The sequence below is a fragment of the Astatotilapia calliptera genome, chromosome 11 (assembly GCF_900246225.1).
Source record: "Astatotilapia calliptera chromosome 11, fAstCal1.2, whole genome shotgun sequence".
Taxonomy (NCBI): domain Eukaryota; kingdom Metazoa; phylum Chordata; class Actinopteri; order Cichliformes; family Cichlidae; genus Astatotilapia; species Astatotilapia calliptera.
In genome coordinates this window covers 4,732,708-4,750,340 of record NC_039312.1, presented here as the reverse complement: position 1 = coordinate 4,750,340, position 17,633 = coordinate 4,732,708, and the positions used below count along the sequence as shown (strand labels likewise).

Sequence of the window (17,633 nt, the reverse complement as noted above, 5' to 3'; positions counted from 1 at the left end):
CACAGAAATTACTTCCCTTTTTTTTTTTATCAGTTTCACATGCAAATAGTGCACATGCAAATAAGCCGTCGAAGAGATGAGCTAGAAATGTTAATATTGACTTGTACCTTGTATGAGTTCATTCTACTGTAAAGGATTTGTGAGATTAAAATTGTGCTTTGCAGAATTTAAAATGGAGTCTTCTGCAGAATTCAATACAATGCATTAACATGAGTGAAATGTACCAGAGAAATGAGGTAGAAAATTCTAGCCCAGTGATTGTAAAGGCCGTGTGGACTGAGAGTGCAACACAGTGTGTCTTCAATGTGTATAATGCCCTCCATAATGTTTGGGACAAAGACACAAGCTTTGTAGTTTGGCCTCTGTGCACCACCACAGTGGGTTGTAAATCAAACAATCAATATGCGAGTGCAGACTTGCAGCTTTAATTCAAGGGGTTGACAAAAATGTTTTACATGCAATGATTTAAGAATTACAGCCACATTTCTACACCATCTCTCAGTCCCAGAGGTTTAAAATTAGTGACAGTTTCATGGCCAGATGAGCACTGCTCTCTTGTTGTTTAATGACAAATGAAGTGGACATTTTATCTGATGTTGATTTAAAGTGTTACATTTATATTTTATAGCTTTTCACTGTAATTTGATCGTAATTTTAAAGGTGAAACCTAGAAGAGATGTTTGTGTGTAGGAGAGAGGCTGTAATTAGACTGAAAGACTCAAATAAACCTATCAGAGAGAAAACTTTAGAAGTGGCCAAATTCACAATCTGGTACATTCTTTAAAAGAATGAATGCACTGACCAGCTCAGCAGAACCAAAGGGCCCAAAAGACCACAGAAGACAATTAATGTGGATGTTGAATGAATTTCATACCATCTAACCAAGTCAAGAACACTCTTGAGGAAGCAGGTATATAACTGTAATAGTCTATAATCAAGAGGTGTCTTTGTCAATGTTAATACAGAGGGTTTATAACAAGGTGCAAACCCCTGGTTACACCAAGCCTGGGAGGGTCAGTTTAGACTTTGCCAGAAAGAAGAGCTGCACAGGTGTGTAAAAAAAGAAATCTTTGAAGCAAAATTAACCTGTACCAGAATGATGGGAAGAGAAGGAGCTCATGATCCAAAGCATGCACATCATCTGTCTAACCTGGTGGAGGAAGCATTATAGCATGGGCACCTGTGTCTGCATGTGGCTGCTGATAGAAGTGACAGGAGGAATTGTGAAGCATCAGCCAAATGCTGCAAAACTGATCAGACTGGTCTTTACCAGTTTATACCAATTTATATTAGTCTTTACCATTGATGCTGAACTTCTCAAAATTGAGGACTGCAATTTTTCATGCTAAATTTTTTGTAAAACCTATTGAATTAAAGCTGGAAGTCTGCACTTCAATCGCATGCTGATTGTTTGATTAATAGTTCATTGTGGTGGTGAACAGGGGGCAAGACTACAAAACTCGTGTCTTTGTCTGAAACATTATGGAGGGTAGGGAACGTTTTGTGATCTGGAATATAATGCATGTGGAAAAATACCAAAGATACATCAGGTTCATAAACTTATAGGCAAGAGTAGGCTTTAACCCTCAGCATTTGTTCATTAAATTATGTCTTGCTTCCACTATCTTTAAGTTTTGCATTTCACTATAACCATAAGATAGCCAGGTCCTAAAATATGATCTAGCGTATTAGAGCTCGCAGGAACACTGTGAATAGTCTCTCATATGAAACGAGTGATCACATGCTTAAATGAGCATGCCATTATTCATTGTACTAATCCCACATTACATGTTTTAACAGCTATTAGGGTAATTAATGAAGTGATGGAGAGTGACCTTTACAACTAATGAGCCATATTCATTCATTTGCCACATTTGGGCGCTGTGCAGTTGCACTCTGCGGAATCTGTGAAAATCTTACTATCGAAACACAGGAAGCAGTTTGTGGTGAGCTGCTTCCCTCCTTTCTAGTTCAGTTTCAGGCGCTAAAGATGTACAGTTAAGTGAAGGTGTGATCAGGCTTTTATGGTTTCAGTTGCATGATATCACAAACTATTGACAAACTGGCAGAAACTCGACTCAGAATAAACATGAATATAAAACAGAGGAAATACTTTTTGTCTATGGTGATGTCCTGTTTCTTATTAAACTGGGATGCAAGATTAATATGGTGAACATGAATCATTAACCAAATTATTCACCATGTAAAATGGTATTATTTTGTTTTCTTTGAAACACGACATGAACAGGTGGTTTAAAAAGTTAATTTTTATTAATGATCTATCCTAATTTGTTTATTTTGCATTTGGATAAGTCACGTGAACTCAGTAAACTTTACTGAAGTAAATTTGAATTGCACTTTATACACTGCTCCAAAAAATGAATAGAAAACTTTCTAATCAGAGTTCAGCATCAGGTCAGTTAAAACTGTGGGATATTGATGGGGTCAGTGAAGTAGCAGAGGGGGCTGTTAATCAGTTTTAGCTGCTTTGGTGTTAATTAAATTAACAACAGGTCCACTAGAGGGGCAACAACGAGACAACCCTTAAAATAGGAATGCTTTCTGCATTTGGCTAGGGTCAGTGTCACTACTGGCAGCATGAGGCAATACCTGGATCCTACAGAGCTCGCCCAGGCAGTCCAATTCCTGAATAAATAAGTGTCATTGCCAGTGATAGAAGTCATTATGAATGGACTTTATAAATGAAAGTTAGGAGAGCTTGTTTAAGGTATTTAAATTATCAGTTAAGAGACAATGAGCTTAGTTTTTGTTAGATTTGCTGCTGTGGGATCATTGGGCTCATTGTTGTGTTACATGACCCAGTTCTGGGCAAGCTTTATCTGCCAGACAGATGGCCTCACATTTGACTTTGATATACAGAGGAACTCATGACAGTGGGTGCTCAGGTCACGTGACTGCAAAACAAGCCAAAATCAGCACTCCACTAGCTGCGGAAGTGCTGATAACATTAAAAGAATTAAGTATAACCAAAACTATACTCCTCAGTATGGGACAAAAGATAAATATATATTTCAATATGAGTAAGAAACATAAATTAAGAAAAATAAACAACCTGTTTGTCTTTTACTAATTAAATATTACAATGATTGCTCATGGGAGGTTTTAGAGTGTGGGGGGTGGGCGGTATTGACATGCTTTACAGGGTTAATACAGTGTAGCTATATAGTGCAGTACCAAATTTAGCCACTTGACGGGGATCTAAATCTGATTTGTGCCTTTAGGATTCTCCAGACAAGATCATTCCTGAAAAACTTTCATGGCAAGAGTAAAGCTGTACCATAAAACAGCAATTAAAAAATACACAGGTACAAAAAGAGCTTTAAGGATAAAATCCAAAAGAAATAAATAAAATAAAAATAAGTAATAATACCTGATGTATTGGAATGTATCTGAAATGTAGCCACGACATGAGCAGAATTAAGATTTGTAGAGCATTTATGGAAAGACAAACCTAAAATAATTTTTTGGTTTAGCTGCCATTTAGATTTAACAGTAGCTTTGTACTTCTTACCTCTAATAAGGATTTTTCTTTTTCTTTTTTAGCATCCAGATCTAAATGTTAAAACAGAAGATCTGCAAGACCAAGTGCAGATTAGAAATTTGATTTAAAAGAAGAACTCTGTTTATTTAGCATATGGCTATATTGATGGTTTGTTGGTGACCTTGTGCTTATTAAAAGATACTGCTACAAAATTTAGATGCTGTTTCCTCCAAAATGTTATCACATCTGTATTTAAATTAAGATCAGGAAACACCTGTACCAATCAGATGATCAGAGGCCAACTGATACAGTGCGAGTGTGTCACTCTCCTGAACAGACCCACTGACATAGACAAAGACCTAACTGTCTCCAACTGTGGGGTGGAGCCAGTGCAGGTGAGGTGCCGACAAGCAGGTGGGTGAAAAATAAGCTGCAAAACTAACCTGAGTGACAAACCAGCGAAAGACAGTGTTTCCTGATGCTATTGCGACGACTCTCGTTCAGTTACATTTAACTTGGATCCTTTTTTAAAAAAAAAAAAGTTTGTTATAATTTCATGCTGTGAAATTTTATTTCACTCTGAAGAGCCTAAAACTGTTGCCACTATCAGGAAAACATCTATCAGCATATCAAGATCCTAACAACACCTCTGTTCACTGTTGTTTTGCCTCTCAGCATCCAGATAAGTAAGTCATGTAAAATCATATTAGAGTGCATCATAGGTGAACTGTTGACTCTCACTGTAGCAGTCGGCCTCTCTGATCATCTGATTGGTGCTTTTTTTCATTGTTTCCCTGATCTTAATTTAAACCTAGATGTGACCACATTTTGGAGGAAGCAGCATCTAAATTTTGCAACAACTTTCATTATTTCATAATCTTTTAACATGCACCAAGTAACTGGCAAATCACCATTTTAGCCACATTCTAAATAAACAGAGTTTTAGAAACTAGCAGATGTCTTTCTTTAAATCAAGTTTCTAATCTACAGTTCTTCTGTTTTCACATTTCAATCTGTGTGGTAAAAAAAAGGAGAAATTTCCATATGATATGATGTTTTTAGGGAAAATGTGTGTTTGTGTATGAGTGTCATTTTTTAAGTAAGGTAATGGTCAGATACTCTGCTAGGCCTCAATCTAAGATGTGTAAATATGGAAGCCTCCTTTCTGTCCAGCGCATGATGCCTGGGCGCTGTACAGTGATGGTCCCACCCACTCACAGCAGCTGGAAAAAATGCAAATGTTGCTTATGCAATAAAAAGACACTGAAAAAAGAGAATTCATGGATGGGCAGCTTTGCTTAAATCCTCCAGTTTCGACAGAATGGGACTCATGAGGTGACATAATTTAGCAGGAAGTGCAAAGTCAATTCTAATGAATCAGGAGTGATTCCTGTAAAACTGAGTGGATTAATAACGCTTCTGATAAGAATCTTTTGATTGCTTTGTGTAGAACGCATGTTCTCCTTTTTGACAGACAAATGTTTTACTGCTCTGTCAAAACACCCTAAGAAACCATAACATTTGAGATAGCATGTGACAATCAGCATATTCCTGTAAACAACAATGCACAATCTGTCACAAAATTTATGGTTAAGAAGTAAATTATGGACATGGTTTAAACAACTGATTTGCATGTTAGTTACACTTTCATTACATAACACTGTCTTTTGTGCTGACATTTGAAGGAATTGCTTTTAATTGTCCTGGATTTTGCACAGTAGATTTTTCCACAACATGACGATCTCCATATACATTCTGTTCTTCGAGAGGTGAGTCATGTAACTCGAGGCTTCTGAGAAGACAATTACAAAACAGAAATTTGACTCCAGTGCACAAACTGTACAAACTGACTCAGCTCAAGTCTCAATATTACTTCAACACTCCTACTGATGTATTCATCCGATAGAGCTGAACGTGTAAACAATTAAAAAAAAGAAGTAAAAATAAACTAAAAATACAGTAGAGTAAATCCTTCCATGACTAAATTATGCTTAAATATGCTAAATGCATGTCAAAAACCTCCTATCTCCGTGTAAGTTCTCAGTTATCCAGTTGAGTCATAAGAGCTTGAAAAGAAGGAAGTGGCTTCACCACTGCTAGAACAGCTGGAGTAGAGTCCCTGCTCTATACTCTGCTTTATCAACGTGGACTAATAAAGCAGTGGGTACTAGCCCACTTTTAGAAACAGTGGCTGACTCCAGTGGATGCTGGTCGGGTGCTCCAACAGGAAAATGCCCCAAACCTCGGGACTGTGGAGCATGAATAACAAAAATGAAAGCATAAAACGGCTGGAAATGTTAGGATACGTTCTGTGGATGTTGCAGGTTTCGCAAGCTTCCTCGAGCACTTGGAGAAAACGAATTGGTGGAATTTTCCTCTCTGAACACAGACCTGTGGAGTCTTAATGGAAACGTACCAGAAGTAATCATCAGACATGGTGCAACCTGTGGGCGTAGCGTCAGTAGGTGGCAGTGAATGATATAAATACGAGGCACGATGCGGTAATTACACAGCATCACAGTACACCTGTATGAGAACAACATGGAAGGACACCACAAAGGTAAGACTTTAGGAAGTTATTCTTTATTTAGATTGAGAGCTAAATTTCACAACCAGGAAGAGTGTTAAATCACCAAGCACTCTAATAATAATAATGATGATGATGATAATAACAATGCTTTCAAATTACTGTATAAAACTCATAGCAGGGTTAATGGGTTGTGGTAGCTTTGTGTTAGTGGTGAGAATCCAGCTATTTGGTTCAAATAGGTGTGCAAAAGGCAATCATGCTTAACTAATGTCTTTCTTAATGAAATTTCATGTCAAATATCATGTTGCTACAGGCAGCTTCTTCAATGTGCTCTGTAGTGTTGGACTCTTTGAGTACTCTGAGGCCAGCTATTACAGTTCTGGGTCTTTGTTGGCATTACAGATAGTAAAATTAAAGTATCAAGCCAGTGCTTTCTGCTCTCTGCTTTCTGTCTCTGATAGTTAACCCTTTAACGCCTGAACTATGAAATAAGTGCCAGGAAAGTTACTTTTTTTGATACTGGATTTTTTATTCTGACAAATGAGAGAAAAAAAAGAAAATATATGAGTTTTAATTTGTGTCATATCCACTATAGTTAAGAGATATTCTGCCAATTACTAATCTCACTTTGAGGTGCAATAATGTTCTGATCTGTTTTGGCTTTTAGTTTCCTCTTTGCCGTGTTCCAGAGAGGCGGCTTTGATTCGTCTCCTACTGGTGTCAGGGAAACAGGGTTGTTGGGAAACAGGGTTGTTGGGAGACTGTTTAGGGTGTGTTTGAAAGCGGTCAGTCTCAGCACCAGCTGACGTAGGTGACTGTTTTCTGGGACCCTTTTTGGGCTTTGGAGGGCTTTGGAATGGGGCGTGGTTTAAGAACTGGATTTAAAACTTGACTAAAAAATGTGAACACAACTCTGGCTGACCGGCAATTGTTGGTGTTTTTCTGTGTTTGCGTAAAGTCTGTCGGCAGAGTTTCTGTTGGGTGTTTACCCCAACAGCCACAGCTGTGATGACTGGGTGGACCCCATACTTCACTACCCTGCAGAGCAGTGGGCATTGAACTCTAACTGGAATTTAGAAATGTAAAAATAAAAATGTTCTCTTAACTGGATTTAGAGCTTTTATAACCTTTCCTTTAGTGTATTCACCATGTTGATGTTATAATTATGCTATTATGGTTATACCAAGGTGTCATACTGTTTTAATGTGGGCTGATACCTGACTCCTCTTTTCTGTGTTTGAAAGATAAAACACTCTTATCCAAATTTCTCTCAGTAAGTCAGTGTTGAAGGTAAAGTGCCGAAGTGAAATCAGCTTTAAGAGAGAAAAAATCTTACAGCAAAGCAGATTACAGAAGAAGGTCTGTGTCAACTGAACGAGGAAGTGTTCCACACTAAGAATAAAAAAAAATGGGAAATTGGAAGAAAAAGATGAATTGCTAAATCATTCGTTAAGCACTTTCTTGCCAAACAATCTTTTACTTCAGCCAGCTTTGAGGAAAGCTTTGGAGAGCCTCCTTTATCTTTATCTTCTGTCATGTTTGAACGTAATTTGCATCGGCTGAGCTTTTCAAAATGTATCTAGTTTTTGAGAAAGCCACTGATGTCAGAACTCATATGATTTAATTTGTCTTTATTCAGAGGAGAAAACCAGTGATGTCCAAAGCCCGGCAGATCCAGGTCATCCAGTGAAATGTTCTCCAGTCATCATTGACAATATTCCTCTGAATGGACCCACTGTGAATGTACTCGCATCAGAGAACTTCATTCACCAGTCCATGTCCATCATTGTGGAAAATGCAATAAAAAAGGCCACAGACGTCAGAGAAAAGGTAAACAATGAATGTATGGATATGTAACTATACGACAGCAAATTCTGCTCTGTTTGACTTCGACAGTGACATGTTTGTTCCTGCTGATCAGGTTTGTGAGTGGCGCTCTCCCGAGCAGCTGAAAGAGCTGCTGGACCTCGAGCTGAGAGATGGGGGAGAGTCAGAGTCTGAGATCCTGCAGCGCTTCAAAGATGCCATCAGATACAGCGTCAAGACTAGTGAGTGTTTGAAATTTAATGAACTGAGATCCGAACACAGAGACACCACTTTAGGAAAGTGGCTTCCTGAGTGTTTCTGTAGCAGTGATGTGGAGGGACATTTAATGAACCCAGGCTACCAGATGCCAAATACCCTGCAGACAATCATCAGAACTATGGGTAGATCAGGAGATAATGGCCCCTGGGCATAAACAGGCACAAACAATATGTTCTCACTCCCAAAGCGTAATATTTGATGCTAGGTGACAAATCGTCAACATATTACACCTCTGGGCACCCAACACGTCCCTAAATGACGAGATCGGAAAAATAAGGAAACGTGAGTGCCGTTTCAATCTACACATGTTCGTTCATTTTACTTAAATTTAAACTTTCGAAAACACTATTTAACGTCATTAAAGTGCTGGTTAAAGTTAGGGAGAAGGTTATGGGTATAGGGTTAGGGATAAGGATAGAGTTATGGCTGGAATACATGGCTGGAACGTGTATTACTGGGGGACCATAATTCTACTGATGTCATCCATAACACTGTGCGTTGCATAAGAAAGCGGAAGGTCACCTTTCACGCTCCTCAGGAAATCCGCGGGACGTGACAAGTCGTCGGGATGTTACGCCTCAGGCATAAGAAGCTATATGTCGTTTAGTGGTCCGTCATGCCTTTAATGTAATTTAGCACCTCTTCTACTGTTGACACCTCTTTTCTTTTATATTTCTGACATCAGTCTGCTGGAGTTTTTAATGTCTCTGTAGCTGTTTTGTGTTGGGCGAGGTTTTTTATTTCACTGGATTTTTTTGTAGTTTCTTTGGTTGTCTTTGTAGTAATTTTGCTTGTTCTTTAGTCTCTTTAAAACTCGTTTTTTTTGTAATTTTTTTTTAACTCCCTTTGTGTCTCTTTATACTGTTATTCCATTTTTGAGTCAACTTAAAAAAGATGCAGAGTTGTGTTGAACTCTTGAAGATGTAAATTCTGAATGAAGAAATGACACTTTGATGTATTTTACTTACTTACTTCAGGATGTTTTATTAGCCCTCATCTGATTCTTACCTGGCCTGATTCAGCTTTTAATATTTTTTAGCTCATCCTCGTTTCTTCAACCAACTGTATGGTGGGATGGAGCCCTACTCTATGGTGGCAAGCTTCATTATTGAGGCTCTCAAGCCCAGTCTGTGAGTACTGCACTTATTTACAGCTAAATACTTTGTAGAGAAATCTTACAGGATCATTCAATATTCAGTACTGTTGTAAGATTTGGTTTGGTTTTTAATCAGGTACACATACGAGGTGGCTCCAGTCTTCACACTGGCGGAGGAAGCTGTGTTGAAGAAGATGATGGAGTTGATTGGCTGGAAGGATGGCGGAGATGGAATCTTCAATGCAGGTATAATCGCCGACAGATAATAACAGCAGGTATACCAGAGTTGGAGAAAGAACGTCAACATATCAAGTCATGAAACTGAAAAAAAAATGAGACTATGACATCACCTCTTCTTTTAACAACACCTTGCACATTTTTTAGAAGATAGCCAATTATTGTAGTGATGAAAACCAAATGCTTATACTATACTGGCTGATACAGGAATTTAACTGCTCAACAGCTTAAAAGCTGCATGATAATGCATCCGGGGAGGGTGACAGGTTCGTATTACAGAAAAGCCAGTTTAGCAACTTCTTGTAATGAGTCAATCAGTTGTGTTATATTACGATTCTTTGAGAAATAAGGATAATCTTGGTGGTAGTATATGTCTCTGATTACGCTGCCTCTACAATTGTTAAGGTTGCCCATGCCGTGTACACAAAAGCTTCCACACCGCCACAGATTATGTGTTTTGAACTGTGTGCACCATATTTCAGCAAAATAAAGGCTTTGATTTGTGCATCATTGCACTTTGTCACAACCTTTTTGGACACACAGTAGAATGTTAATATCTTTTTCTTAAGAAAATAAACATCTCCTACGTTTTTCCCTTCCAGGCGGTTCAATGTCCAACATGTATGCTGTGAACTTAGCCAGGTACCGTTGCTGCCCTGACATAAAGGAGAACGGCCTCTCTGCAGCTCCACGCTTGGTCATGTTCACGTCACAGGAGGTACGTTTTCTAAAAGTCATTACAAAAAAAATTCTTTGACCGATTGTTTTTTTTGGCCACATTTTCTTACTTCCTAAAAGTAAATCCTAAATATAATTTGTCTCAGAAGAAGCTCTTCTCTGTCTTTTGTCTAACCCTCTTAATAAGCAAAACATTCTTTTCTGGCCTCTTTAACACAAATGAATGTTGGCATGAATGTTTTACTTGCTTGATTAAGCAGACAAATCTTGCATCTCTTGAGGGGATGCTCGCCTTGCAAATCTACCAGATTCTTTGAAGAACGGGTCGTGAGGTGAAATTAGATCTGCTTTGTACGACCGTAATTGTTGCATAATTCTTCCTTTATCTCTTTCAGTGTCATTACTCCATTTCCAAAGCAGCAGCTTTGCTGGGGATTGGCACAAAGAATGTTTACGCGATACCATCTGATGAGAGGTAAAGAGCCACTCGCACACTCCCGTCTGTTTACACCTACAGAGGGACCTGGCATTGCACGGTCCAGACTTGGTGTGGGAATACCTCATTGTGTTTCAGTGAAAATGACGCTTAGTCTGCTGGGGTAAAAATGAGTTAGTAAGCTGACTGAATGATGAGTTGCTGTGTGTGTTTTTCAGAGGGAAGATGATTCCTTCTGCTCTGGAGGAGCAAATACTGTCTGCCAAAAGTGAGGTGAGCGAGCAGTCGCTGGCTGTTGTGATGGGCTTTAATTAAAGTTACAGAATTATTGAACAAAATGTTCATGTGCGTGTGTTCAGGGTGCAGTTCCCTTCATGGTAAACGCCACCGCAGGAACCACAGTGCTCGGAGCGTTTGATCCCATCGATGTAATTGCCGACATCTGTGAGAAGCACAACCTGTGGCTGCATGTGGATGTGAGCCCTATGATTAATTAATCAATTTATTTATTTCCTGTAACCATGTCTGACAATCAGCTCTTCTTATTATAATATTCTCTTTTTTCCTCAGGCATGTTGGGGAGGAGCAGCTCTGGTGTCCAGCAAGCATAAACACCTGTTAAAGGGCATCCACAGGTAAACAGGCAGCTGTACGGATGAAGGCATCATTGCCTCTTAGTAAAGTGAAATGCTGATCGTTTCCTGTTGTAACCTCTCCTCCTGCTTTGTGGTTTTTCATCAGAGCCGACTCTGTTGCCTGGAACCCTCATAAGATGCTGATGGCATGTCTGCAGTGCTCGGCTTTCATGGTCAGAGACAAAACGGTAAGCATGAATAATCCTCATCAACAGACTCCTCATCTGTGGTCCAGAAACAGCACATGTGACTGTGGCTTCTTACATTTTCAGCCTCTTTACGGCTCCATATAGTCAGGCTAAATGTTTGACAGGAAAAAAGTTATAAATTATAACAAGCTTGTCACTACTTGTGTGTTAGCTACACAAGTTAGAAAGAAAACTTTAACATTCAACTACACAAAAGGTCAGTTGAATGTTAGGTTTGGCTCCCACTCACTTCTCTCAAGGCCTGCAAATTCACACCATTGTTAATCTCTCACTGGGCTCTTGTGCTCTTTCTGTTAACAGAAATTCAAACTGGAAATGTAGAGTTTACCATTCTAGACAATAATTGTACTCTTTATGTGTCCGGACCCATCTTCATTTTTACATAAGCCATACACCCTATATACATACATACGTATATATTGGTTGTTGTTGTTGTTGTTGTTTTAACTGAGTTATGTTTGGACATTGCTTCATATGTAATTATATCTATGTGACACATACCTTAATGAATACTTAAAGGTTAACATAAAGGTGAGGCCTGTTTTATGTCGGTCCATCAGTGGTTGTTGAAATTCTTGCTGAAAAGTTTAGTGTTACAGTCCAGCTCACACAACTCAGCAGACATGACTGGAATATGAATGTACATCAGAGAAATATGACCAGCCACATGCGCTTAATTAACAAGTTGGGGCTAGGACAGATCACCAGTCTATCTGTCTATAGGGAGTGCAGAATTATTAGGCAAGTTGTATTTTTGAGGAATAATTTTATTATTGAACAACAACCATGTTCTCAATGAACCCAAAAAACTCATTAATATCAAAGCTGAATGTTTTCGGAAGTAGTTTTTAGTTTGTTTTTAGTTTTAGCTATTTTAGGGGGATATCTGTGTGTGCAGGTGACTATTACTGTGCATAATTATTAGGCAACTTAACAAAAAACAAATATATACCCATTTCAATTATTTATTTTTACCAGTGAAACCAATATAACATCTCCACATTCACAAATATACATTTCTGACATTCAAAAACAAAACAAAAACAAATCAGCGACCAATATAGCCACCTTTCTTTGCAAGGACACTCAAAAGCCTGCCATCCATGGATTCTGTCAGTGTTTTGATCTGTTCACCATCAACATTGCGTGCAGCAGCAACCACAGCCTCCCAGACACTGTTCAGAGAGGTGTACTGTTTTCCCTCCTTGTAAATCTCACATTTGATGATGGACCACAGGTTCTCAATGGGGTCCAGATCAGGTGAACAAGGAGGCCATGTCATTAGTTTTTCTTCTTTTATACCCTTTCTTGCCAGCCACGCTGTGGAGTACTTGGACACGTGTGATGGAGCATTGTCCTGCATGGAAATCATGTTTTTCTTGAAGGATGCAGACTTCTTCCTGTACCACTGCTTGAAGAAGGTGTCTTCCAGAAACTGGCAGTAGGACTGGGAGTTGAGCTTGACTCCATCCTCAACCCGAAAAGGCCCCACAAGCTCATCTTTGATGATACCAGCCCAAACCAGTACTCCACCTCCACCTTGCTGGCATCTGAGTCGGACTGGAGCTCTCTGCCCTTTACCAATCCAGCCACGGGCCCATCCATCTGGCCCATCAAGACTCACTCTCATTTCATCAGTCCATAAAACCTTAGAAAAACCAGTCTTGAGATATTTCTTGGCCCAGTCTTGATGTTTCAGCTTGTGTGTCTTGTTCAGTGGTGGTCGTCTTTCAGCCTTTCTTACCTTGGCCATGTCTCTGAGTATTGCACACCTTGTGCTTTTGGGCACTCCAGTGATGTTGCAGCTCTGAAATATGGCCAAACTGGTGGCAAGTGGCATCTTGGCAGCTGCACGCTTGACTTTTCTCAGTTCATGGGCAGTTATTTTGCGCCTTGGTTTTTCCACACGCTTCTTGCGACCCTGTTGACTATTTTGAATGAAACGCTTGATTGTTCGATGATCACGCTTCAGAAGCTTTGCAATTTTGAGACTGCTGCATCCCTCTGCAAGATATCTCACTATTTTTGACTTTTCTGAGCCTGTCAAGTCCTTCTTTTGACCCATTTTGCCAAAGGAAAGGATGTTGCCTAATAATTATGCACACCTGATATAGGGTGTTGATGTCATTAGACCACACCCCTTCTCATTACAGAGATGCACATCACCTAATATGCTTAATTGGTAGTAGGCTTTCGAGCCTATACAGCTTGGAGTAAGACAACGTGCATGAAGAGGATGATGTGGACAAAATACTCATTTGCCTAATAATTCTGCACTCCCTGTATATAAACAGTGGAGCATTAGACAGCTATGTGCTTCAGCACAGTCATTCAGCAGAGCTTTGGGCCTGGGGTGGACCTGCCAGTACAGTTCACTGCAGACTAGTTCTCTTGTAGTTCCACATTTTGGATTTATATATAATGCTAAATGCTCGCATAAAGGCCTAGTTGCATTATGGTGTCAACATGTGTAGGTTTACACTTTTTCCAAACTGATTAAGAATCACTGAAGGAAAAACAACTATAAACAGAGTAAAAGGTAACATTCAGTACAGTGCGAAATACCCATCATTATCTAGCCTTGTGCAGACTACAAGTCCTGGTTTCCTGTGTTTCTTGTGCTGACATAAATAAAAAAAGGTTCTCCGACTGATATACCAGAGTCTATTACCTCCTGTTAAAATATAAAATCACTCTATATAACTCATCTGTGTCCTTGTGCTCCCTCAGAGTCTCCTGCAGCGCTGCCACTCTGCACGGGCCTCTTATCTCTTCCAGCAGGACAAGTTCTACGATGTCAGCTACGACACGGGGGACAAGTCGGTGCAGTGCAGCAGGAAGCCAGATGCTTTCAAAATCTGGCTCATGTGGAAGGCTTTGGGAAGCAAAGAGCTGGAGCAGAGGGTGGACAGAGCCCTCGCCATGGCAAGGTCAGTCTGAGGAACCATGGGCTGCAGATAAATATCACAGTGACCGCATGGCAATATTTACTAAATCAGAAATAGGAACCAAAAATTTATGTAGTGGTCCTTCACACCACAGAAGTATTGCTCATTCATGGAATACAGGCTTTGCAGCATAAATTACAGAAGAATAGACCCAGCAGTGCTTCATGCACAGAGACTGAGGACTGCTGTGAACTAACTGCTCTAACTTTAACTGACAATATGAAACTATGTGCACGACTGTGGGGACTAAGCTGGTGCACAGTGCACTCTAGTGGCCATTTCTGTGAATGACCTCAGTAATAAGCAAAAATGTGGAATGGCATTATTATCATTTATGTTTAATTTCAATAAAATAAAAATAATAAAAATGCAAAATATGCAGTAACATTATAATAAATTACTTAATTAATGAAAAATATTACTCTTTTTAAAATGATTGGCTAGCACACTATACAACCCCTAGGCTATATAGTGCATTCTCAATGCATTTTACAGATATATTTGCTTTAGTAAATCAAAAATATCTAGTTAATTATCCATATGAAAGACTAATGATTGAATTAAAAAAACAGTTACTTTATTATTAACCCCAATTCTGAAAATATTGTGATAAATGCAAAGACTTTCCCTGACAGCTGGGACGGGCTCCACTCCTAAGACTAAGTATTATTATGGCTTGTATGTTGAGCGGTGGAAATGATGATATAAATCTGTGCTGCGATCTGAAGCTAAATTTTCTTCATCACAGATATCTGGCAGAAGAGATCAAGAAAAGAGAAGGATTCCGTCTGCTGATGGAAGTAAGTTAATTCACACTAAACCACTAAATTTCATGTCATTACGAACTATGAAAAGAAGCATTTCATTCATGTTTTTATTTATTTATAGAAGTGCATACATCTCAATTTTATATCTCTACAGCCTGAATATGCAAATATTTGCTTCTGGTACATTCCACCCAGCTTGCAAACCCTTCCAGATGGCCCTGAGCTCTGGGAAAAGCTCCACAAAGTAAGTCGTTAACCACCTAAAAGTGACATTCTAAAATTTGACGATGACCAAATCCTCCCGTGTGTTTTGTGCCAGTCATTGCAGTGTTTCCTCCCTCCTCCTGCAGGTGGCACCTGTGATCAAAGAGCGCATGATGAAGAAGGGCAGCATGATGGTGGGCTACCAGCCACACGGAGAAAAGGCCAACTTCTTCAGGATGATCATCATCAGTCCTCAGGTCAGCAGGCAGGACATGGACTTTGTCCTGGATGAGATCAACAATCTGGGAAAGGACTTGTGATGACTCCCCAGCTTTGCACATCAGGGGCAGGCTTGTTGAGAACAGGGCCGGTTTTACCACCACCATTATGGAGCCCCCTCCACCTTTCAGTTTTCACTTCCTTTTGTTGTTTACAATAAATTTATTTAATCTATTTAAATGTAAGTAAGGCAGGGAAGTGATGTAACGACAGGGGCAGAGATGTATGTTTGTTTGCCTGCTACCTGATTTCCTCTTGATTTATTTTTATGCCACAGTTTTTATATGTGAGAGTGACATGCTGTTTGTCTTTTTATTAAAGTCCCAAAACTGATTTCACTGATCAATTTGTGAATGGCTCATTAATCCGCTAGCTTGCACTAAGAGTGCTCACATAATCCAACAAAGATGTGTTAATGTTTTACCAGAACACAGCAGCTGGTCAGCAGAGGCCCCACACAATCACTGTGGCTTGACAGCCACAGCATGCATTCATGTTTATCTCGCTAAGTGAGCATATCTTTGTAGATGCCAGTGACCTAAAATCCTTTGTGACTCTGCAGAAGTTCATAATGGAAGCAGCAGCTGGCAGCAGGGTATTTAAGTCAACATCAGAGAAATACCCCAGCGAACTTGAAATAAAGTATCTTAGCTGGCTTCTTTTCACAAATAAATGAGGGCCCAGAATGAAAGGAAGACAAAAGCAAACAGAGATAGCAGACAAAATATATCTACACATATATGTATGTATTGTATGTAGAATTTATGACATGCTGGTGGTGGTGTGTGAAAAACATCCACAAACAAATGCAACCAAAGCCACAAAAACGACAGATAATAGAATAATTATTAAAAGAAAACTTCAGTCTCTGTGGTAATGTGCCACTAACAACTGGTCAAGTATCACATCCATGCCTTTTCCAGACTCTTACAGTAAATGCATCACACACATTGATGTAACCAGATTCTTACACTGGATGGCATTACCTTGGCCTCCAGTAACACTGCGAGGAACCTTGGAGTCATTTTTGACCAGGATATCTCCTTCAATGCACAAGTTAAACAAATATGTAAGACTACTTTCTTCCATTTGTGCAACATCTCTAAAGTTAGAAATATTCTGTCTCAGAGTGACGCTGAAAAGCTAGTTCATGCATTTATTACTTCCAGGCTGGACTACTGCAATTCATTATTATCAGGATGTCCTCAAAACTCCCTGAAGCCTTCAGTTGATCCAAAATGCTGCAGCAAGAGTACTGACAGGGACTAGAATAGAGAGCATATTTCTCCTATACTGGCTTCCCTTCATTGGCTTCCTGTTAAATCCAGAATTGAATTCAAAATCTTGCTCCTCACATACAAGGTCTTGAATAATCAGGCCGCATCTTATCTTGATGGCCTTATAGTACCATATCACCCCATTAGAGCACTTCGCTCTCGCACTGCAGGCTTACTTGTTTCCCCTGTCCCCCCAGAGTATTTAAAAGTAGAATTGGAGGCAGAGCCTTCAGTTTTCAGGCCCCTCTTCTGTGGAACCAGCTTCCAGTTTGAATTCAGGAGACAGACACTATCTCTACTTTAAAGATTAGGCTTAACACTTTGCTTTTCGCTAAAGCATATAGTTAGGGCTGGACCAGGTGACCCTGAATCCTCCCTTAGTTATGCTGCAATAGGTGTGAGCTGCTGGGGGATTCCCATGATGCACTGAGTGTTTCTTCTTCAGTCGCCTTTCTCACTCACTATGACCTCTCTGCAATGAATTACACTTGTTATTAATCTCCGGCTCTCTTCCACAGCCATTCTGTCTTCCTTTCTTTCTAACTTAACCCTAACCGGTCGCAGCAGATGGCCCCGCCCCTCCCTGAGCCTGGTTCTGCTGGAGGTTTCTTCCTGTTAAAAGGGAGTTTTTCCTTCCCACTGTTGCCAAAGTGCTTGTTCATAGGGGGTCATATAATTGTTGTTTTTTTCTCTGTATGCATTATTGTAGGGTCTACCTTACAATATAAAGCACCTTGAGGCGACTGCTGT

General features: G+C 39.7%; 1 protein-coding gene across 1 annotated transcript; it reads left to right on the top strand.

Annotated features, from left to right (window-relative positions):
• Positions 1 to 6,025: 6,025 nt before the first annotated feature.
• LOC113031965 (acidic amino acid decarboxylase GADL1) lies at positions 6,026 to 15,750 on the top strand. The gene is made up of 15 exons (XM_026184546.1): positions 6,026 to 6,062; positions 7,672 to 7,862; positions 7,954 to 8,080; positions 9,157 to 9,247; positions 9,350 to 9,459; positions 10,053 to 10,168; positions 10,524 to 10,603; positions 10,783 to 10,837; positions 10,924 to 11,040; positions 11,135 to 11,199; positions 11,306 to 11,387; positions 14,139 to 14,338; positions 15,105 to 15,156; positions 15,278 to 15,367; positions 15,474 to 15,750. The coding sequence occupies exons 1-15, from the start codon at positions 6,044 to 6,046 to the stop codon at positions 15,645 to 15,647; spliced, it is 1,569 nt and encodes a 522-aa protein (XP_026040331.1). The 5' UTR covers positions 6,026 to 6,043; the 3' UTR covers positions 15,648 to 15,750.
• The last annotated feature ends 1,883 nt before the right edge of the window (positions 15,751 to 17,633 follow it).